General features: G+C 33.6%; 2 protein-coding genes across 5 annotated transcripts in view; both read right to left on the minus strand.

Moving 5' to 3' along the window:
* Positions 1 to 374: 374 nt before the first annotated feature.
* LOC118762895 (tigger transposable element-derived protein 1-like) lies at positions 375 to 2,037 on the minus strand. Its single transcript, XM_036501891.1, has 2 exons — positions 1,616 to 2,037; positions 375 to 1,585 (listed from the first exon to the last, which is right to left on the minus strand). The coding sequence occupies exon 2, from the start codon at positions 1,574 to 1,576 to the stop codon at positions 1,067 to 1,069; it is 510 nt and encodes a 169-aa protein (XP_036357784.1). The 5' UTR covers positions 1,577 to 1,585; positions 1,616 to 2,037; the 3' UTR covers positions 375 to 1,066.
* Positions 2,038 to 4,563: 2,526 nt separating this feature from the next.
* Positions 4,564 to 23,063, minus strand: part of LOC115210398 — a 104,442-nt gene continuing 85,942 nt past the window's right edge. For all 4 annotated transcript variants that reach the window (XM_029778993.2, XM_029778994.2, XM_036501890.1 and 1 more), the window contains 11 exons: positions 22,728 to 22,807; positions 19,965 to 20,099; positions 17,055 to 17,125; positions 16,507 to 16,608; positions 14,239 to 14,311; positions 12,861 to 12,957; positions 11,835 to 12,000; positions 9,419 to 9,570; positions 8,470 to 8,606; positions 7,597 to 7,713; positions 4,564 to 6,331 (listed from right to left, as the gene is read on the minus strand). In XM_029778993.2, the coding sequence (XP_029634853.1) occupies positions 5,909 to 6,331; positions 7,597 to 7,713; positions 8,470 to 8,606; positions 9,419 to 9,570; positions 11,835 to 12,000; positions 12,861 to 12,957; positions 14,239 to 14,311; positions 16,507 to 16,608; positions 17,055 to 17,125; positions 19,965 to 20,099; positions 22,728 to 22,807 (1,553 nt within the window). In that variant the 3' untranslated portion in view covers positions 4,564 to 5,908. The remainder of the gene's footprint in view (positions 6,332 to 7,596; positions 7,714 to 8,469; positions 8,607 to 9,418; positions 9,571 to 11,834; positions 12,001 to 12,860; positions 12,958 to 14,238; positions 14,312 to 16,506; positions 16,609 to 17,054; positions 17,126 to 19,964; positions 20,100 to 22,727; positions 22,808 to 23,063) is intronic.

A 23,063-nucleotide genomic window follows, 5' to 3' on the forward strand; every position in this document is an offset into this window, starting at 1 on the left:
TTTTATTATTTATTTTAGTCACTGGGCTATAATGGGGGATAAAACAAGCACACACACACACACACATATATGCACATACATGTGCATCCATCATCATTGTTTAACATCTGTTTTCCATGCTGGCATGGGTCGGACGGTTTCACTGAGGTCTGGAAAGCCAGTGGCTGCACCAGGCTCCAATCTGATCTGGTAAGGATTCTACAGTTGGATGCCCTTCCTAATGCCAACCACACCAAGAGTGTAGTAGGAGCTTTTTATGTGCCATCAGCACAGGAGCCAGTCAGGCAGGCAGGCCTGGCATCAACCACGTTCAAATGGTGCTTTTTACATGCCACCGGCACGAGAACTAGTCAGGGGACACTGGCATCGACCACATTCAGATGATGAATTTTACATGCCACCGGAACAGGAGCCAGTCAGGGAGCACTAGCCACAGCAATGATTGGTTTTACTTGACTCAACAGGTCTTCTCAAGCATATCATATCACCCGACGCATCAAGGGTCCTTTTAAATGGGCCGGACATGCAACACTGGCAACGGCTATGGTTGCGATCTCACTTTAGTTGCCAGGTCTTCTCAATCACATCATATCTCCAGAGGCCCAGGCATACCTCACCTTACATCGTTAATTGGTTCCAGGAAACACAACTTCCATGACAAAACAACTTAAGTCGAACTAACTTGCCTCTAGGCTTGGATAGGTCGAATTTACTTGTCTCTAGGCTAAACTGATAATAACCATTCCCAGTTCTGTACTTTATTTATGAATGCATTCTCAATAATGCATGGTTAATAAAAACCTATTTTAAGCTTACAAACAAAAACTTTTTATTTTTTAATACAGTACAGTAAAAAAAAAGTAATCTAAATTTACGAATACAATTTGGCGGCCTTTACCATACATAGCGGACACTTTATTCATGAATGTGGTTTGCAATAAGACATGGTAAAATTAAAGCCTTTTTTAAGCTTAAAAAACAAATTCAGTAATTATTATTATTTCGCAATAGTAAAAAAAAACTAAATTATTTTAAATTTACCAATATGTACATACAATTTGGTGGTTTACATTGCAGATGTAGATGGCTGTGAATCGTCAACATCAACAGCTGACTCTGGCTGTTCTTGTTGTTTGATGCACTTAAAAGACCAGTTGAGAGTTCCTTGAACTGTCTTTTTCTTTTTTTCAAGGATTACAATATAAGGTGCCAAAGCTTTGTGACAAGTCCCCATAATCTTGGAAAAGTATTGAGCATTTGGATCCATATTCTCGAACATAGAAAGACCATTTTTGATACATGCAAATGCTTGCTGCATTTTCTTAATGGTAAAGTGATGTGGCTCAGGTTCAACTTCCTCTTCTTTATTTTGCTGCTCATGAAGCTCTATCAAATCCTCGTTCATCAGGGGCTTCTTGTCATTTTCAAATAAATCTGTGAAATCCTCCTCCTCCAAATCCATTCCCAATTCTTTGCTCATAGTCACCAATGTTTTGTTGATGGCAACATTATCAAACCCCTTAAAATCATTCATGAATTGCGGGCATAGCTTCTTCCATACACCAATCAAAGCCATGCTCTGTACATCATTCCATGCTGCTGATATGTTCTGTACAGCTTTGTAGCTATCGTATCTCTTCCAAAAGTCATGAAGTGTGATGGATTAATCAAGATCAGTTGCAGCTATTATTGCCACAAAATACGCTTCATATATTAAAGCTTGAAGATAGCAATTATTTTACTATGAATTTTCTTAGGAGCCATGGGGGCAAAAAATAAAGTCACAAATGAAAGAGGATGAGAAAGTAGCTGATAAACAGACAAACAAATCTGAATTCAAATTCAAAGCAATTGCAGGAATCATGAGTGACAACGATGCCTAACAGTAGATATTGGAAGTACAGTGCAATATGAGTTCCAAAAGACTGATAAATAAGACAACACAGTCAATTTAATGATTTTGTTCATTAAGCTACACTACTTTATGGTGTGTATCTTAATATTTACTGTACATATTTTAATATGATTTCATATGCTTTTATTCTTATTTATTGTACAGTAACATGATTTTATGTGCTTTTAATGGTTTTCTAGTGATTTTATGATTCCAATATTTGTAAAGTCGAGTAAAATGACGTAACTTGATTTTTTTTTCCATATATATTATTTTTGAAAACCGATGTATAATTGAGAACAACTTTAATTGAAACGACTTAAGCCAAGGTATGCCTGTATACAGACACACACACACACAAAGTTCACCTACATTGGTTGGCTCAGGGCTGTAGTGGAAGACACTTGCCCAAGGCACCATGTAGTGGGACTGAACCAGAGACCATGTAGTTACAAAGCAAGCTTGTTAACCACATGGCCTATACAAGGTAATATTATGAATCAGTATATTCCAAATATTTTTGTTTTGGAAATGGAAAACATGTTACAATGGATATGGCTGAATGAAATAAAATCTATGTATTTTCAAATCCTAGCTTGGATTATCAAAAAAACAACACAAATTCTATGGTTTGCTTAATTAATTTCAGTTATCATATAAATCTGGTAAAACTGTAATAAAATAAACTGTATTTAGATTAATGTAATAAAATAAATGGCATTTGGATTTTTATTTTATTTTCACTGGTTTAACATTTTGAATAAATACATTTTTAACTAAAATTATATCCTAAAAAAAAAAGAATATTAAGATCAGAAGGAAGAGAAAATTGTATACAGAGGAATATAAAACAGTTCAAAAAGACCCCCCCTGCTCCCAACCCTGCCAAAAACATTTTTACTAGGTGTGTACATGTATGTATACACATGTATATACACCAAGAATGTTAAACTTAATTACCTCATGAGAAATATTTGGCAAAATAAAATTCAAAAATAATAAATATATTAATAATACAAACCAACAAAAAGTAGTTAACAATATTTTGAAATAATTCTCAAATATAAAAAAAAAAAATTCTTTCTAATTTTTGGCACAGGGCCAGCAGTTTTGAGGGAAGAGAAGGGATTTGATTACATTGACCCCCTAGTATTTAACTGGTGCTAATTTTATCAACCTCGAAAGGATGAAAGGCAAAGTTGACTTTCACAGCATTTCAGCTCAGAACATTATGGGGTCAGAGGAAATACCAGAAAGCATTTTCTCAGATGCTCTAAATATTCAGCCATCTTGTAATGAAGTTCCGGGTCAGTAATCCTTTAATAAACACTACTGCTTAGATGATAATTGTTTACACACCCTGTTTCATTCAACATAAGCATTTCTACAACTACTAAATAATTTTCTATATCATCACAGTTTTTCCTGTGCATTAAGTTATAGGTATGTGTAACTATGTACATAATTATTGTATACAAATTCATAATTATCTCTCAGATAATTTTGAACTATATTTTGTTTTTCTGTTATAGAAATTTTATGAACCATAACTTTATATTATCACAAAACTCTTATCTTTTTCTCTGAGTTTCAATGAAATATCTTTGCCAATCTTAATATCACTAACATGACAAAGGGGCCATTCACTGAAGACCCTCACTATCACAGACAACTGCTATATTCATAGCAAACACAATAGAGAAGTACTCATAAAAAAAATGTTTTTATCTATGATTGGTAGGGGGGAAAATTTTCCTCACCCAACCCTTTTTTTTTGTATGCTTAGGTTATAATCTCCTCTGATGAACCAATCTAAAACTGTTTTCACAATCCAAGCTCATTAAGTTAACCATATACTTATTGACAGTTGTAAAAGTAAACTACAATATACCAATTCAGTTTAAACAGTAATTGATAAAAAAAAGCTCAAATCTATTTTAGGGTGTCTCAACTTCAAATATTTACAGGCAGATAAATCACAAGTTGCTGTGTTGATGAAACAAAAATTATTTTTAGATTTGAAGGCCCTTTCATAAAAGACATTGTAATTCATTAATAAACCTGAGATGATTTTGGACACTATAAAGTCTTATAACAAATATTTAAAAGCATTTCTGGAAATCTGAATAAACACAATGAACAAATAATGAATCCTCATAGAAAAAAGACATGATGTATACAACAGACATGTCTTTCCAAAGGGCTTTAGTGATACAGGTACAACACCAACTTTCTGGACACTGACAGTCCACACGAATTTATGAGTAGGAGCTTCAAATTCCTACGACCACCAGACAAGTTTACTGGGAGGTCCTGCTTTACAGTACTTTACACAGTACAATATTAATAAACTTGTGTCATTTATATTAATGTACAGGTTTCATTTAATTAGGTAAGTAAATTTAATATTTGTTTAATTTAACAGTAACACTGCTTGGTTCAAAAACATCAGTCATCTGGAAAGGCTTTGGAAACAAAGGTACCAGAAAATTGGGGTTGTACTTGTATAAGTAAACTCCTCTAAATGGTGGATCGAAACTGAACTGTAGATTCGATTTCAATAACTTTCCCTGCATCATAATGTTACAATTAGAACAAATTGCATTCTAATTTATAATAATTACAATCAATGAAATAACAATGCAAGGTAAATATATTATCACTATATGATGTTTTTTTTTTTTTTGATAATGCTCAATAAATACATTTTTTAAAACTAAGTTTGGATTAGCATGAATGGTTCTGCAAGGTTAAACATTTTGTATAAATTGTTAGAGCAGGTATTTTACAGTTGGATAGGTTCTTGTTTGTTTTTTTTTTTTATTAATGTGTACCACTTGAATGCGAAAGAGAGAAAATTTATACTTTTAAATAAATTGTAAGAGACAAATACAGTTGCATATGCTGCCTTTCCATAGCTTAACCCTTTTGTTACCGTATTTCTGTTGAAATATACTGATTTACTTTCTATTAATTTTGAAAATAATGAAGAATTTAGTTAATTAGCTTTGTCGTTATGAAATTGGTGTTTCCTACTTGAGGGATTAATTTAGATCACTTAAAAACAAGAAGTTTGTATCAGAGAATCAGAAGTAGTCTCAGGCAGGTTGGCATCAAAAGGGTTAAAGCTTTTGCTACCATTATTTTAGAAATGATAGACAGCCTATGTGTTTCAAGTAATTTTCACAATAATTAAAATTTGGAATAGTTTAATAAAATATAATACTTGTTGGGATATTAAATTGATTTTTGAATTTAACTTAAAAATAAAAATTTATCTGTGGAAATTTTGCATTACCATTCTGGTAGCGAGTAGATTTTGGTTGAGATTTTAATTTAAATAAAAACCACTTTAATAAAAGATGGTCCATGATTTGATGGAAGTGAAAAGGTTAAACCCACATTCTTGAATAACTCACTTATACTGTACTTTTTTTCTGTTTTCTGGGTTTTTAAAATTTTTTTTTATTTTAGAGTATGTAGTTAAAGTTCTCAACAATTTCCTGAACTATTATAGATCATCGCTTAATATCTTATCTCAATCATTACATTATATTCTTAATTCAAGTACATTCTCCTGTTTGGTTCAGTTTATACTTTGCAAGAAAGCAAAGTATCGTTCATGCTTCATAAAAATGTTATGTAATGACATTAAGCTAAAAATTCATTTACTCCAAAAATTAACGAAAATGTTTAAAGTTACAGAACTATACAACCTGCAGTAACAAAAGAAGAATAAATGAATGTGAAAAAAAAAAAAATAATAATTTCAGATTGGAATGATGTCTATGTAAGACAGATGTTAACCAAAAATTAAAAAAATTTTCTTATCAGCTCTAAAAAAAGTTTTGCATATTTTTACTCCAAAGAATTTTTGAAGTAAATAATTATTCAAAATGTTTGTGAATAATTGTGGAAATGAATAATAGAGCTGGTACTTTTGAATCATTCTAAAAATCCAGTATATACAAAAATAGATTCTATACATTTCAAAATATATTACCTAAAATTGCATTATTTTAAGTCAGAATTTGTTTGGTTCTCACTATCAAAGTCAGTACTATCAAATGTATCTTCGACAGATAACCGACGTACATTGTCTAATATCAAAGATAATCTTTCTTTATTTAATGATAAGGGTGAACTGTTTCCATCACTTTCAGAACTTTCCTCGTCTTCTACCTCATTGCTTTCGACTTCTAGTGAGGACACTGTTGTGGATTTGCTACTTGGATCACTCATCTGGTTGATGTCTAATAAACTGGTAGGATTAGAAATCATGTCTGTACTTCCTCGGTGACTAACCTGCCGAGAAAGATCACACACAGCACTCCCATCAGCTGAGTAACCAGAGTCACTTAAGCAAATATCATCTGAAGTAACACTACCATTTTCTTTACAATTATCCTTTTGTAGTCCCGCTTTTTCTAGTTGGTTCTGTAAAAAGAAAAAACAAAAAATATGTAAATATATAACAGAAGAAAACATGTAATTTACACAATATTTTAATATATGACAAAATTCACATTGCCACCAACAGCAATTTTGTTCAAGAAGTAGAAGTCCTCCCTATCAACTTATTTTGCAAGATTAAGCAACAAATTAGATAGGATAACTGCCACTACGTGCTGCCTTGGGCAAGTGCCTTCTAATATAGCCCTGTGACTGGAAACTGAAATAAGCCTAATGTGTGTGTGTGTGTGTGCGTGTGTGCACGCGCGCCTGCATGTATGCGCATCTGTGTGTTAATGCTGCTTTGCTTTGACATTGCAGGGTAGATATAATCAACTGTCATTGTCATGCAAGCAGTATCCTTTGTTTCTAATCTTCAGTGAAAATATTCCTGGTTACCTTGCTTAGAAACAATTGGGTGTTGGGACAGGAAACGCATCCTGCCTTAGAAAATCCACCTCAACAAATTCCATCAGACTCATGTGAGCATCATCATCGTTTAACGTCCGCTTTCCATGCTAGCATGGGATGGACGATTTGACTGAGGCCTGGCGAACCAGATGGCTACACCAGGCTCCTATCTGATCAGGCAGAATTTCTACAGCTGGATGCCCTTCCTAACGCCAACCACTCTGAGAGTGTAGCAAGTGCTTTTATGAGCCACCGGCACGTGGGCCAGAGAGGCGGTACTGGCAGCGGCCACGCTCAAATGGTGCTTTTTATGTGCCACCTGCACAGGTGGCCAGTCCAGCAGCACTGGCAACGACCTTGCTGAAATGTTTTTTCACATGCCACCAGCACAAGTACCAGTAAGGGAATAGTGAACAATGATGATGAATTTTCCAATACAGATTATCTCTTATTTTCTCATATTCTACTGTTTTACTAAGTCATTTTATGTGGCACTCTATCAATTCTGACAGGTTATTCGCTTTAACGTAAACAAACAAACAAAGTTTGCTTTAGAAGCGTTGAGATGTCTTAGAAAGTTAAAGAAGTGATTTTAAATTCTCAAACGCAGGATACAGGCTATATTATTAGCATTATCCTGCATTTGGGAAATTAAAATTAATCTTTTTTTTTTTTAGTTCAATTTCTATGGTTGCAGATAAGAGATAGAATCACAAAACAAACCAAAAGTAAAATAATACCAGCTGGTGTGTCTGGATTTGAGTGAACTAATACACAACCACTGATATTATGTTATAGAAATATCAAAATTTAATATAATTTGATTTTATATTACGAACCTTTAACTGTTGGAGTTTATCAATTGTTGAGAAAATGTCACAGAAATTTGAAGTGGGTGGTAAATTAACACTTTCAAACAAAGAAAATATCTCCGGAGAATGTGCTAAAGGCTTGTTCTGAAGAAAATAAATGAAAAAAATATCTACATAAATATCTAATTTTTTTATGTTATTTAATATTGTGAAATTCATGAGAGAAAAATGTTTGGAACATAGCAATATTGTGAAATTGATCAAAGTAGTACAACAGAAAGAAAAAAAAAAAAAATCAAAGTTAGTTATAGAGATAGCTAATTTTGGAGCATACAAGAGAAATAAATGTAAAATACAAGTGGAGAGGGACAATGAAAGTAAATAATAAAAAAAATGGATTCAAGTTCTGAATTTAGAGAAAAAAAAAAATCAGGTAATAAAAATGTCTATATTTCTATAATAATTTTAAGGCAGTGAGCTGGCAGAAACATTAGCATGCTCAGCAAAATGCTTAGCGGTATTTTGTCTGCCGTTCTGAGTTCAAGTTCTGCCAAGGTCGACTTTGCTTTTCATCCTTTCGGAGGTCGATTAAATAAGTACCAGTTATGCTCTGGGGTCAATGTAATCGACTCAATCCCTTTGTCTGTCCTTGGGCAATAAAGAAATATATATTTCTATAATGTTTAATAACTACATAAAATCTATTAAACATATATAATATGAAACATAATGCAAACAGTATTTTTCTTAAGTGATTATTTCACAATTGCATTTGCTGTAATCAATTAGACATGACACATGTAAGTCTTATTTAAAAACTAAAGTAATTCTTCAATAAATTACAAAGAATACAAATCAGCTAAATATCATATTTTAAATATAAAATGAACAAGAACTCACACAAGTTTTTTTCCGTCCTTTCCGACTTTTTCTATTTTGCCGATTATTTACACTAAATTCTTTAAAGAAGGTATCATTGCTTTTCTTTAATAAAACATATTTGGCTCCATCATCATCTTTGATCTCTAAAGCAGGACCTATCAAAGTGGAAATAAATACAAAATTAAAAATTCTTTCCCATGGAAGTTAAATATCATATGTCTACATTCATTTTTAGATAAGTTTCTTCACTTTTCAATGTTCCACAATAAAGATATACCACAAACTTTGAAATATCAGTTGTCATGTTCAAGCAACAATGGTCACATTTGGACTAAGTTCATCTTGTCTTCGTCCATTGTGCTACCAGAGTCTTCAAACATACACAACTAGATTGGATAGCAGACAAAAAATATAAGATGCCCAGCTGGCAACACTGCACCATATGGAATCAACTATAAGGAACACTGTGGTTAGCCTCAAAAAAGAAAGGAGATATTGGATGATGTAATCTGAGAGAGATCTTGAGAAATGGACAGAAAGGCCATGATTAGAATGCTTTTGATTATAGAGCTACACAAGCAGAGTTGACCTCGGACTAAGAAACAAATGTCCAGTTAGAGGCAGAGCATATCCAAAGCAATCGATGTCACCAAGATGCATAGCTGCTTGAATAGGACTTATCTGATGTTACAACAACAGCAATGTCAAACATTAATTTAATAAAAATTTATATGCAAGATAATCAAGTTACAAAGAGGAAGCAGAGTTCAAAACTCCTTTGAATATTTTTTTTTAGTAATTTTCTACTAAAACCGTCAAGATGTAGGAATGTTTCTTTCATTGCCGTATGGTAACATCATTTTTTTTATATAAGATAATATTTGCCGACAAAGTCATCTCTGGTTGGATTTGAAATCAGAATGTAGAGGAACAAACATACTGAGATAAAGATGACGTTTTTACAAACCTGGAATAGATACAAATTCCTCTGATGGTGAGGGTAATGGACTAGAACCTAAAACTGCATTGAAACTGGTAAACTGTTGTAGGTAATTAATTAATATGTTGCAATGCTGAATACGTTTGGCATTAGGGTTTGGAGAAGCAACTGTTTCTTCCCTGTTAAAAAAAGAAATTAAAAAGTAAATATAGAAACCAGTACAAATAAATATTTAGTAAATGTTGTTTTTAACCTGGACACTTTTGTTCTTTTATTTAAGTGGGTATATTAAAACAGGTCTTATGATAAATTATGTCTTCTGTTAGTTACACTAACAGAAACATTTTAGGTCAACATTGGCACAACATTCAGTTATTATTAAATTATTAAATTAAACTTTGTATCAGCAATTATGTAATTACAGTTCCATTGACTGAGTCATTAAGAATTAAGTATCTATGGACAGAGTGTGCTGCTAGTAAATGGATAGTAATTGTCAGTCCCTCCACCTTCCACACACAACAAAACCTCACTCACAACTGCACTTCAGCTATTCAGGAAATAAAGCTTACAACATCTGGAAAGTTTTGTAAAGCTTACAAAATCCTTCACACCAACAAATTAGATGGTGTTTACTCATCAATGCAACACTTGCAAGGCTATTATCTGAACTCATTTCCTTTACTCCACAGCCATGGTGGTTCTATAAGTAATACTCTTTCAAAGAATTCCTCCAACTTTGTTGCCTGCTTTATATCAAATTCTACCACACTAAACAAACCTCCTCCAAAATATTTCATTCCACTTTGTGTGATTCACCATCATGCACACACAATACTTTTGTACTTGTTGTGCATGTATGCAAACCAAAAAGGCCACCAGCCCTGGAAATGTCCCTCAGACAAGAGATAACTTTCATATTCACTAAACTCTTCAACCTTCCTTCCTTTCTCCCCCACCACTTCTACAAGGATATATCTCAGTCTTTGTAGGGAAACATACTGTAGTGTGCCACATTCCCAAGAAGAGCAACACTGCCAAATGTTGTCTGTTTTATTGCAATCACTTCCAAAATTTCAAAGGCAATGAAGATAGCCATTAACATCATCCTCTAACACCTTGAATTTTTCTCTCTCTTTAATGACCCTTTAATAAAATTAGATCTATTGGAGACCCATGTCACTCAACAAATGGGCCTTCACCCTAAAAAAATTTGGTGAAAGCAATGCTGTTGTCTTTGACACCAGTAAAGCTTTTGACCGTCTGAAATGTGAATTTTGTCAAACTGCTCACCTCCCTCCACCCAGCTTAAAATAAAAAGACTTTGGATGGTAAATCCTAACCCTACTAACTTTCTCCTAAGACAAAAGTGTTAAATATTTCTGGGAAAATTTTGGGTTAACAAATGACAGCTGATAAACCCAACTAAAGCTAAACACTCAGCTTGTTAATGGAATCCCATTTTGGATTTAGTTAAAAAGATGGATATGAATAAAATAATGTAGTTTATCTCAGAAGACAATGAGCCAATAAACCAATACTATAGAGAATGTATTTGTGTATGAAGAAGTTGATATATTTATTTCTTCACTTTTGTTTGTAGAGGTTGAATAATATAGAAACTGACATTACCTAAGCCTTCACCTAATGATAATCATCATCATCGTTTAACATCCGATTTTCATGCTAGCATGGGTTGGACGATTTGACTGGGGACTGGTGAACCAGAAGGCTGCATCGGGCTCCAATCTGATCTGGCTGTTTCTACAGCCGGATGCCCTTCCTAACGCCAACCACTCCGAGAGTGTAGTGGATGCTTTTACATGCCACCAGCACATGAGCCAGTCAGGCGGTACTGGCAACAGCCACGCTCAAATGGTGCTTTTTATGTGCCACCTGTACAGGTAAATATATCTTTATTGGTAAAGACCCACTTTGGTCACAAACGAACATGGAATTGCACCTAGAAAGTTACTCTCCAAAGCACGAATTTGGGCAAGGTTGTTTATGGAAGACCAGCAGTCACCCATGTATATCAGCCTCCCCTCTCCACACAACCAATGTTATCCAAGGGAAAGGCAAAGGCCAATACAGCTTGGCACCAGTGATGTTGCAACTCATTTCTACAAGTGAGTGAACAGGAGCAACATGAAATAAAGTGTCTTGCTCAAGAACACAACACACAGCCTGGTCCAGGAATCAAACTCACCACCTCATAATTGTGAGCTTGATACTCTAACCACTGAGCCATGTGCCTTCACCAGTGGTAGCAACTTTCACCTAATTAAACTGAGACCTGTAGAGCAATGAATTGTATCCAAAAGGAAGCTTAAAGACTGATCACTTTAAATTTATGAAAATAATGCAAGATTTTTAACCACTTGGTCAGCCATACTTTCTTTGACAATACATTGAGAGAGAAAGTTTTAGGAATATTAAATACCTTATATAATTAGTTATTTTTTCATGCTGTGTTTTTTCTTCTTCTTGAGGTTGAGTACGTTTGTGTTTCTTCTTACGAGCAATGTCTTTCATGACATTGTAGTCTTTTTCTTGTTTCTTGAAATCAGCTAAAAGTATTCTCTTTTGTTCTTCTAACGTTTCAATTTCTAAAAGAAAAAGGGAGGGAGAAAAAAGAAACAAGAAAAAATGAATTAAATAAACTTGCATTAGCAATTTGGTAAAGTCAGCTCTCTAAGGGAGACAACAAACACTGTCAGGATTTCTGCTTAAATCAATATTGAAGAAGTAGGAAGTGAAATGGAGACCATGTTAGAAAATAAATGATGTGTATTGAAGTGATCCTGACAAAAAAGAACCGATGAAAGCATGAGAAAAAGTGATGAAGCCCCAGATAAATGCAATGATGTAGGATCAAGGTGAGTGGTTATCTGCTGTATTTTAGTCACATCTCGACTGAGCAAATGTAAAGCATTCTAGTGGTAACATTCCCATCATTTTTAAAAAGAGAGCATGTCTAGAACCACATTATCAAATGTGTCTTACAATTTTTAAGATGGTAAAATAAGATTGTGAGGGAAATTTATCTGCTATTTTTAGCAGATTGGCTTCCTCATTAATTCATCATTTTACAGTATTAAAACTTTCAAGCACATTCATAAGACTACTATATTTATTTTAAGTGTAAGTTCTCTTGATAATAAATTCAAAGAAAATAGCAAAGAATACAGAAAAGACAAGGGCTATTTTTAGTTGATCCTTCACTATATGAACTGTTTTCCATCAAATTTTACTTTTTAAATATTTCAAGCTATCTAATTTAGTGAAAAAACTGGTGTTTTAAATAAAAAGAAGTAAAATCTCTTTTTTACACAAAACTGCTTTATCAATTATTAGATACAGCAACAACTGAAAAATTTACCAATATAATATTTAATATTTCTTCCCTGAGATATAGTTAAAGTATTATTCCTGGTAATGTTAAAAAAGAAGAAAAAAAACAGCTTACCTGAATGCAGTTCTTTAATGCTTTTCTGTAAGAACACTAAACGTTTTTGTTTTTCTTCTTCTTTATCCCGAAGGTGAACAATTTTGTGATAGTAATCCTAGAAAAAGAAGCGAACACAGTACTATATTTAAAATTCTTCTTTATGGAAAAAAAATGTAATTTGTCTATATAGTGCTACCTTCTGACACTAATGCTAAAATTATAAGGATTTAATTGGCAATTAACTTGTTTTAATTTGTGAATTTTTAAAATTAAATTAATCTTTGTCTTTATGAAGGGATAACAACGTCCCAGATTTAGAACATCTTAAATCAATTTGATTGAGTCAGTCAATATATTTTATCACTATGTGTAATTCTACGAATGGCATCTCAATGAAATTGTGAGAATAAAATATTACTGACATTAGACAAAAAAAATTAATATATTTTTTTTGTCTATAATGTCAACATTACAAGTTTCACACTACTATATATGCATTTTCTAAATTCCATTCCTAAGTTCTATCTCGTTTAATAAAATAAATAATTGCTTTTAGTTCACTTTTTCTTCAACATAGTACTACACAAATGTTTCTTATTTATGATATTTGTAGACTTGATTTAGACAAGATGCACGTAAAAAGGTATACCTTGCATAGACTTTCTATTGGTTAATCAGAAACAAGCATTAAATTAAATTTGATTAAATGAAACACTCTTGTTTAAGTTTGAAAAATTTTGTTAATATTAACAAATGAATCAATACTGAATAACTAGTAACCAAATAGAATAATACTGGAACAATACTCTCAATGGCATTTTTAATTCTTCCCTTTAACAGCAAATCCCTCTTAGTTTTTAAATTTGTAAATGAATGGGACAACGTGAAAGTAAAAAGACAGACTAACAAGTAATTCTTTAAAACTCTTTTATCGCTATATTTCTTTCGAAATACACAATTCGGAAAATAATGAAAAAAGCTACTTAAATAACTTTGTCCTTATTAAGCTGGTGTTATATATGAAATTTTGAGGAAAGGTTTTAATTTAAATCACTTTAAAAGAGGCAGTTTGTGCCATAGAACCCGAGGTAGTCTTGAGCAGATTGATATCAAAAGTATTATGCTCCTTAACAAGGCACATAACTCTGCTTACTTAGGTCTTGAGTAACTCTTTTTTTTTAAAGCGAAGTTACTAGTAAAGAGACGTGGATTACTTTAAAAAACATTACTTCCTATATATAACCCTATTTGTAAAACCATCCTGCCAATTCCAAGGTGAAAAAATTGATAACAAACTTATATATATAAAAGGATTTGATAAAATAATGTGATTTTAGTTTAACAGTGCAGATAATTTGAGAAGATTCCTATACACATATACAAAAAAAAAACTTACATCATTTTCTTTGCGTTTTTTCGTCTGTTGTGCCCTGAGTTCATCAATTTCTTTCTTTTGTGCCCTATAGTTCCTACAAAACACGAATACCAGAAATTAACATAAGAAATGCAGAAGGCAAAAAACTTCTACAAATATTGTGATATGCACAAAAGAAATAAAATCAAGTGAGTGGCCCTTCTGTGGCTGTGGTCTCAGATGTTAGTGTAAAGTATCAGCACTATCCCAAATGTGGGTGCAATACTGTGTTGGTAGTTCCACTGTGGTTTTATAAAGAGTGAATAGAAAACGGAGGCTGGAGTATTTTCTCATTCTGACAGAGCAAAGCCAGATTTTGTAATGATATTTATGTTGAAGATGTGTGTTCACCAGAAAAGATCCTTGATAATAGTATGGCATAACCTTTGTTTCATGATCTTCACGTTTAGGAGGGATGGGTGGAATGCTTAATTAAGAAGGTAGGTGCAGATGTAGCAGTAGGCACAGGCTTGGTTGTATACTTAAAAAGCTTGCTTTCCAACCATGTGGTTTCAGGTTCGGTCCACTGAAGGACATTTTCGGCAAGGATATTCTATTATAGCACCAAGATAACCAAAGCCTTGTGAGGTGATTTGGAAGATGAAAACTGAAAGAAACCTAGTGTATGTATGTGTCCATTTGACTTAACATCACATGATAGCTGTAAACAAGCATCACCATCTTACAAGTCATGTTGTTCATTTCTAGTCTTCCATGGAAAACCTATTTAGCCATGGGGAAATATTACCTTGCTTGGAAACAGGTGAGGATTGGCGAGAAGAAGGTCGTCTGTCCACAGAAAATCTACTTCCCAAATTCCATCCGACCCATGCAAACAAGTAAATGTAGACATTAAAACAATGATGAACTTATTCTACATTAAATTCAGATTACGATGAACGTAAACAAACAAACGAAGTTTGCTTTAGAAGCTTTGAGATGACTTAGAAAGTTAAAGAAGTGATTTTAAATTCTCAAACGCAGGATAATGCTAATAATATATATTTCTTTACTACCCACAAGGGGCTAAACATAGAGGGGACAAACAAGGACAGACAAAGAGATTAAGTCGATTACGTCGACCCCAGTGCGAAATTAGTACTTTATTTATCGACCCCGAAAGGATGAAAGGCAAAGTCGACCTCGGCGGAATTTGAACTCACAACGTAATGACAGGCGAAATACTGCTAAGCATTTCGCCCGGCGTGCTAATAATATAGCCTGAACAGGATAAGCTACCCCTATTTTACCGCCAACACTTTTTTCTGCAAAATAAGAGTAGCTTATCCTGTTCAGGCTATATTATTAGCATTATCCTGCGTTTTATTCTACATTGTTTTATAACTGATGTTAGACGATGGTTGAGTTCTTTCCCTTGCTTAAGGTCAATGTTGACTTGCCGCATCAATTTATTAACTGCTTTCCTGATGCATAGTAACTACTACTAGTACTACTAGAACATCAAATTTCAGCAGCTGTTCCTTAGAAATGTAGGCAAATAGTCGTGAAAAATGTGTAGCAAGAAATGCCGTATGTCACAAATGCGAGATAAATGCAATTATTCTCAGGTGTACATATCATATATTAAACCAATAGGACATCGTTATACAATAGGTAATCAACGAATCTGCAATGCATTAATTTTTTTCAATTTTGTTGAGGTATTCAGCTTTATAAAATCATTTGTTGTTTTGTCCACTCATTAATAAAGAAACCCCATAACTAATACAAGGGAGGAAGGGAGAGAGAGAGAGAGATGATTTTAAGCCGTGTGCTGAGAGGGGGCAGAGTATGGTGAAAGGAATAGATTTATTATCGTGGAAGAGAATATGAAAGGATCAGGAAAGCAAAGAAAAAAGAGAAAGGATTGGTGTCAAGGGTTAACGTGTGAGGAGGAGAAAGAGAGAGAGAGAAGTATAGTGTAGGTGACGGTGTGTAGTGGGGGTATCCAGTGTTATCCCACATCCATTATCATCATCCACATTTCACATCTACTTTCCAAGCTGGACAGTTTGACAGGGCCTGACAAGCTGCAGGGCTGCATCAAGCTCTGTCAGCTTTGGCATGGTTTCTATGGCTGGGTGCCCTTCCTAATGCTGAAAGGCAAATGTGGGTGGTAAGTGTGCGAGAAAGAGACTATGAAAGATAGAAATAAATGAAGCTGCGAAGAAACCAGAAAGGCTTAAGGAAGGAAAGCAAGTTTGTTAAATATATACACATATTAAAACTTCAATATAAAGTTATACATACGCTAAAGGTTTCTTAGATCTCTTCAAGCTGTCTATCTCTGCAACAATTTTCTTTTCTTCACGAAGTGTAAAGTTGTTACAGTTTAATTGCCGCTCCAAATTCCTATTAATTAAGTAGATGTACAAATCATAACATTTATAGAATTATGTTCACAACAATTAAACAACAGCAAGTGCAAGCTAAACATGGTACAGACTAAATGTATAACAACATGATTAGATAAAAAGCAACATTGAACTGGTGCTGATGTAAAAGAAAAAGAAAGCATATCTTCTATATTTAAAAAGATTTTTTTCTTACATTACTTATTAACAATTCAAAAAAATATAGTATTGCATAAGGGAGATTTTACATATTGTCTACTGACAAAGGTCTGACAAGAGAGAAGTTGTGAAGGAATGGGAGTAGTCACCCTCAGGTGCAAGTGTGAAGGGTCACAAAATTTCCTCAAGTTTACTATTCTTATTAATTAAATTTGCTTATTTATTTTGCTCATAAATATTCTATAAAATGAAAGAAAAATAAAACAAAGAAAAGATTACACATACTTGATAGCTTCATTTATCTTGTTTTCATTCTTATACGTTAAACCTGATTGCAAATTTGACAAGGTATTGTTCTGAAAACAGGAATGAAGAAATGGAAAACAATTACAACAATAATGCTGAAGCAAGATAATAAAACCTAAAAGAAAGAGAAAGAATTTTGAAAACATCCATGAAATTATTGAGGATTGCAAGTATATCTTTATAACCAAAACAAAAAATTCATAATTCAACACATTTCTGTTTTTTTTTTTTTTACATCCATACCAGCATGGATTAAACAAATATATAATTGAGGTATTGTTTTTACAACATCCCTTTCCTGTCACAAATGCTTACTTGTTTTACAAGTAAGGGGTCTCTTATACTACAGTTTTGAAAGCAGAGAGCCAACAGATGGTTTGTTAACAGGGAAGAAATGACAAAAATTCCACAGCTTGTAGATAAGTAGTTGTTGAAGAAGCACAAATGTAAACACACACACACACACACAATAGGTTTCTTTCAGTTCCTGTCAACCATATTCACTCACAAAGCTTTGGTCAACCCAGGGCTCTAGTAGAAAACACATGCCCAAAGTACCATGTTATTTCATAAGAATTTTCCTCTCCCTAAGGACCTTGCCTTTGTGTATATTGGCCTTGTGCTCTTGGACAGATTTGTTGCACATGGCTTGCATTATAGACATGAAATGTTTGAGTTTCATATCAATGTCTGGTGTGGGGATACATTTAGGCCAATCCTGTTTGAGGACCTCTTTCTCAATCAGTTTCCAGTTAGCTTGAATATGACAGCAGGACCTGGAGCATGAGGGCCTCTCAGATGTACACAGCAACACCATCATGGCTTTTTCTGTGCATATTACAACAGATTTTGGTATGTGTACTTCTGCATTCCCTATATCAGGTCTAAGATTTTACAATACTATGCATAGGGCTTAATTGCATGCAGCAAGGTCTCTTGGGAAAGGCATTTTTGTTTTGCAGTTGAGGTGCAACAGACCTCCAATGTTCAAAAGAAATATTTGTGTGACACCTGTGTTGGTGTTAGTGGTAGCCATCTTGTAATCTATTGTCTGTAGTGGAGTTGTGTGGTTCTAAGTTTGTGCTTGTAGCCAGGTCAGCTGTTGTACAATCTTTTGTGCTATGCAAAAAAAAAAAAATCTTTTGTTCAGCTGCTGCCTTTTTCATATCTGGGTGACACTGGCTATTTGTTGGGGTAAGCACTACATCTGCATATTGTCCTTGGGGAGCAGATGGTGCAATTTTATCTTAGTAGGTGCTTTTCCTTTTGTCCTCTTACTGGAAGGGAGTATTGTTTTACACCCAGGCAGTTTTGGCAGGGTTTCTGATGTGCAAAGCAGCATTTTGCACTATCATCACCATGCCAGCAGTTCCCTTGCAGATTAAATCTGCATGTTTTTGTTTTTATTCTTGTACCTCCTGTGTTTTTTGTAGGGGGTCTTCTGTTTTGCTCCAAAGTTTTGTTTTTTCTTCCTTTTCCTTTTCTTTTACTCCTTGCTCTTCGTTGTTTCTGACAGCTTTTGTTTTGTCAGTTATGTGTTTTGGTTTTCCTTTTGCAACCCACTCAACTCTTTGGTTGGCTATTGTGGTAGGGACAGGGCTAGAATCAGTGTTTCCTCCATTTGCAGGTCTCTTAGTTGTAATTTTGGTTTTGATCTTTTAAGGGACTGCTGGAGGCTTTTCTGTTCCTTTTCTCCATCCTTTTTGACATCCTTGCCGCAATCAGTTTCCAAATGGCATCAAGGGTGTTGATATGCTGTCTAATGAGAGCATAGGAGTAGTGGAATTAGAGTTTCTTCTGCTATAACTGGGCTATGGTTCTGGTAAAACCATTACTCTTTAGTGCTACTGTAATGATATTGTTTGGGGGGGGGGGGGTCTCTGATGGCAATTTTCCAGGCTCACACAAATAACTGCAGTTCCTGGACAACGGATGCTTAAATGATGATGATAATATGTGTGTGTGTATGTGTACACACACACGAACATACACACACCAGGATGAAAATATTAATGTGCAAAAAGGAAAATGAAATTGGTATTTGATGCAGTGCCCTCCACTATTCATTAAATTTTACTCTCATCAAGGCACTTATAATTTTTTTTTTTAATGTATTTCAATAACATTTTACCATAGCCATTACCTTGTTTGTTTGCTCAAGTAAACCTATATATTTTCAGTATGAATATAATTTCAAATTAATTTACATTTAATGTCAATAGAATATTGATTTTATATTTTGGCTGCTTCAACCATTGCACTTCAGATATGTTGGGACACCATCTTCAATGGTATAGTGAACCAAATGGTCCCAATGCTTATTTTAAGTCTGGTACTCATTCTATTGTTCCCTCTTGCTGAACCACTAAGTCCAGGGGATGTAAACAAACCAATACTATCTGTCAAGTGGTGGTAGGTGACAAACACAAGAACGCACAACAATATAAAGAACCTCCACACAGTTACCATCAACGAACAATGGTCAGCCCAGGACTATTGTAGAAGACACCTTCCCAAAGTGTCAAACAGGACTGAACCTGAGACCACATGGTTGCAAAGCAAGTTTCTTAACCACACAGCCATGTCTGTACCCTATTAATAATTAATATTAATATTTTTTTGCCTTACAATGTCACCATGCCTCAGATGTAGGGAAAAGGGTCCAGTGAATTAAACTGGTACATATTTAATCAACTCCAGAATGATGTTACATAGTGGTGGTCATGGCCGGATTTGAACTCAAAGCATAAAAGTACACAAATACTGCATTACTCTATTGATTCTATCAATACACCAACCTTGCAATGTTAATATCAATATCCAACAATTAATCTGAAAAAATTTTATAATACAACCAAATAGATATTTCATATTAAATAATAAACATACCTTTTGAATGATTTCTGATTTAAGTAATTTTAAATCTGAAATAGTCCGACTTTGCAGTTTAGTGTATTCAGTCCGTTCAGTGTACACATCTTTCAATGTCTGTCGAACAGTTTCTTCTTCATTTACATATTGTTTCTAGAAACAAATAAGTTATACAAGATTATTTACTCCTAAGAAATTGTAGCAATTAAAACATGTCTAGTAAAAATGTAGGTTGTTTATTTATAAGCATGTTCTGGTACATTTATGTACACACAGAAAGACACGCAATAACCAGTGCAGTGCACTGTCAAGGAGTAGCTCTGAGCAAATTTTGAGAAATCATTAATTGCCATAATAAAAGCATTCTAGTCTTGGTGCCCCAAGTGTAACCAAAAAGAAAATAGAGCAAGTAATATATCTAGCACAGGTTTAGTCTTATATGAAAATATAATGTAAATGAGATAATGAGGTAGTTTCTGTATGGTCGATTCCTTAGCTAGGGAACAGACAAAGCCTGTAAATATAGTGCTCTTAATGTCATCGAGTTGTGAAAATTTTAATCGTCATCAAAGACATTGCACATATTTCAGTTAAGAATGGCAAATCATTTATGAAGACAATAAGTAAAAATGGATCTAACAAAAAACCCAGTTGTAAACAGCTCCTTACTGTTGTTCAAGGCAAATACCTATTATCAATACAAACCTTTTATCTCTTAATAAACAAGTCACTGATTTACTTATGTTTCTATTGTGTGGACGCCCCCAGACGATGAAGTAGGCTAGCCCAATACATAGATATAGTGGGAGAACCCTAGACGTCGGAGTTCAGACTAGAACAGAGTAGCAGCTGGAGAGCAGAGTAGTGTTGAGTAGAAGGCATCCGAATGTGCGACATAACAGTTTCTAAAGACCAAAACTTTGGTAAAAGTCTCATATAAAAAAGTGAATTATATCCACCAACTTGTCTTGTATCCCCATTTCAGATCAGGTTTTTAATAGAGGTAAAGAGGTTGGTCATAAAACCATACTCTTCCCTGATGACACAGCCTGTTGCTGACCATAAATGGTTAATAATCATATATCTTGTGATTATACATCAACTCTGTACAATGCAAATGTCAAGCTAATGACATAAGAGTTGTTGTAAAATGATTACAGTCATTATGCTTCAGAAAAGGTATTGTACAGTGTTACAAGATGATTAAAGATATCAGTTATGGTTTTAAAAAACAAAAAGCTGCTACTTAAGAAAATTTATCTGTTGCAAGAGCAAGCAACATCAGTTTCCTAAACTATTTACTGTCATCATTATTTCATTTTGGTCCCAATTCAATTTGTTTTATTCATCATTCTTTATCTATTATTATTATTATTATTAGAAGCTATGCCAAGGCCAGCTCCACTCAAACCGTTCAACCCATGCCAGTATGGAAAACGGACGTTAAATTATTATTATTATTATTCATTCATTCATTGCCTTCAAACCTATCTCTAGATTAAGACATGTCCATAGCTGATAAAATTTCTTCATTCTGTTAACATTTCACAATTGAAGAACATTAATTCCTACTTTACTTGCTGTAGTAAACTTATCTGAAGTAGTTACTTCCCTTGCAAAGTTTTGTGCAGAAGTCGTAATTTTGTAAACCGGTTCGAGTAATTGAGAGAGAGAACAAAAATGTTCTAAATTTTATTAATTTTCCTCATCTCAACAGACACATTAAGAGTGATAGGGGACACTCCATAGACAGACCCAAATTCTTTTAGTTACGTCCCTTTACGCTTCGAACTTAAAATCCCACCTGCCTACCATTTCATTTTCCAGTTCATAAAATAAGTACTAACAGTAATTTTGTCGATTATACCGACTACACCCCTACTTATCAACCAATCTGTGGATTCTGTTAATATTAGAAACCATTAATTACTGGAGATAACATGAATCAAATACAAAGCTAATGGCTAACTGTGAGAGTATTAAGAAACCATATATCAGTTATTCCTATACAATAAAGTCATGTGCACTTACAGGATTTTAAATAAAATTTATTTCCCTCAAACAAAATTAAATTTAACTAAATATTGTCTTGTTTTTATTTTACACTTCCATCTACAATATAACTAAATCAAGACAATAAGGAAGTTTATAGATGGTCATTTGAATAGATAGCCAAAAAAAATACACACCATATTAAACCCCAACTTTCTCTCCCTCTGTGTATGTATGTATATATATATATATATATATATATATATATATATAGCTTGGTGCAGCCTCCTGGCTTCCCAGACCCTGGTCAAACTGTCCAACCCATGCTAGCATGGAAAACGGATGTTAAACGATGATGATGATAATATATATATATATATCATCATCATCATCATCATCATAGCATACTAGATATACTATGCCTGACGAATGGTCATGGCTCAAACAATTTTTATCATAAATCTTTGCAGTCAGGTCTGACCTAGGGCTAAACAATAGAAGCAAATGACTTGTTTTTATAATTTTAGTATGAATCTATACTGAAATCTACAATGAATCTATATAGGATCGCAACATTAGATATTTAGTATCATTATTTGCATTAAAAGTGTAAAACTGTTGAGAGTGAATAATTCTCGAAAGGAAAAGTTGGTATTTTTAGATTAATCAAACTATTTATATTGTTTATATTATATCAAATATTTCAATCTAAATAATTAAATATATATATATATATATACATACAGAGAGAGAGGGAGAAAGAGAGATTTGTAAAAATCTGGTACTTACATGAAGCTTGCTTTTCTCTTTTACTTGAGATAAGTGTTCATCTATACACTTCCGATTTGGAGGACGAAGCTTCTTTATGTCTGAAATTAATAAAGCAGAGACATGATATGTAAAATAAATTAAATTAACATATGCAGAAATTTAATTTTATTTACAAATGAATTATTCACACCTTAAATTTATACTCTTAATCTTTTTGTTACTAAACTGGCTAAACAGCCTTGAATAGTATGTTACCTGGTCAAGCCTGGCTTTTAAATACATCATGCTTTCAAATGTGCATTTAGAAGAAATTACTTCAGAGGAAAAAAATTATTTATGGGCATAACTACAACC

The sequence above is a fragment of the Octopus sinensis genome, linkage group LG4 (assembly GCF_006345805.1).
Source record: "Octopus sinensis linkage group LG4, ASM634580v1, whole genome shotgun sequence".
Taxonomy (NCBI): domain Eukaryota; kingdom Metazoa; phylum Mollusca; class Cephalopoda; order Octopoda; family Octopodidae; genus Octopus; species Octopus sinensis.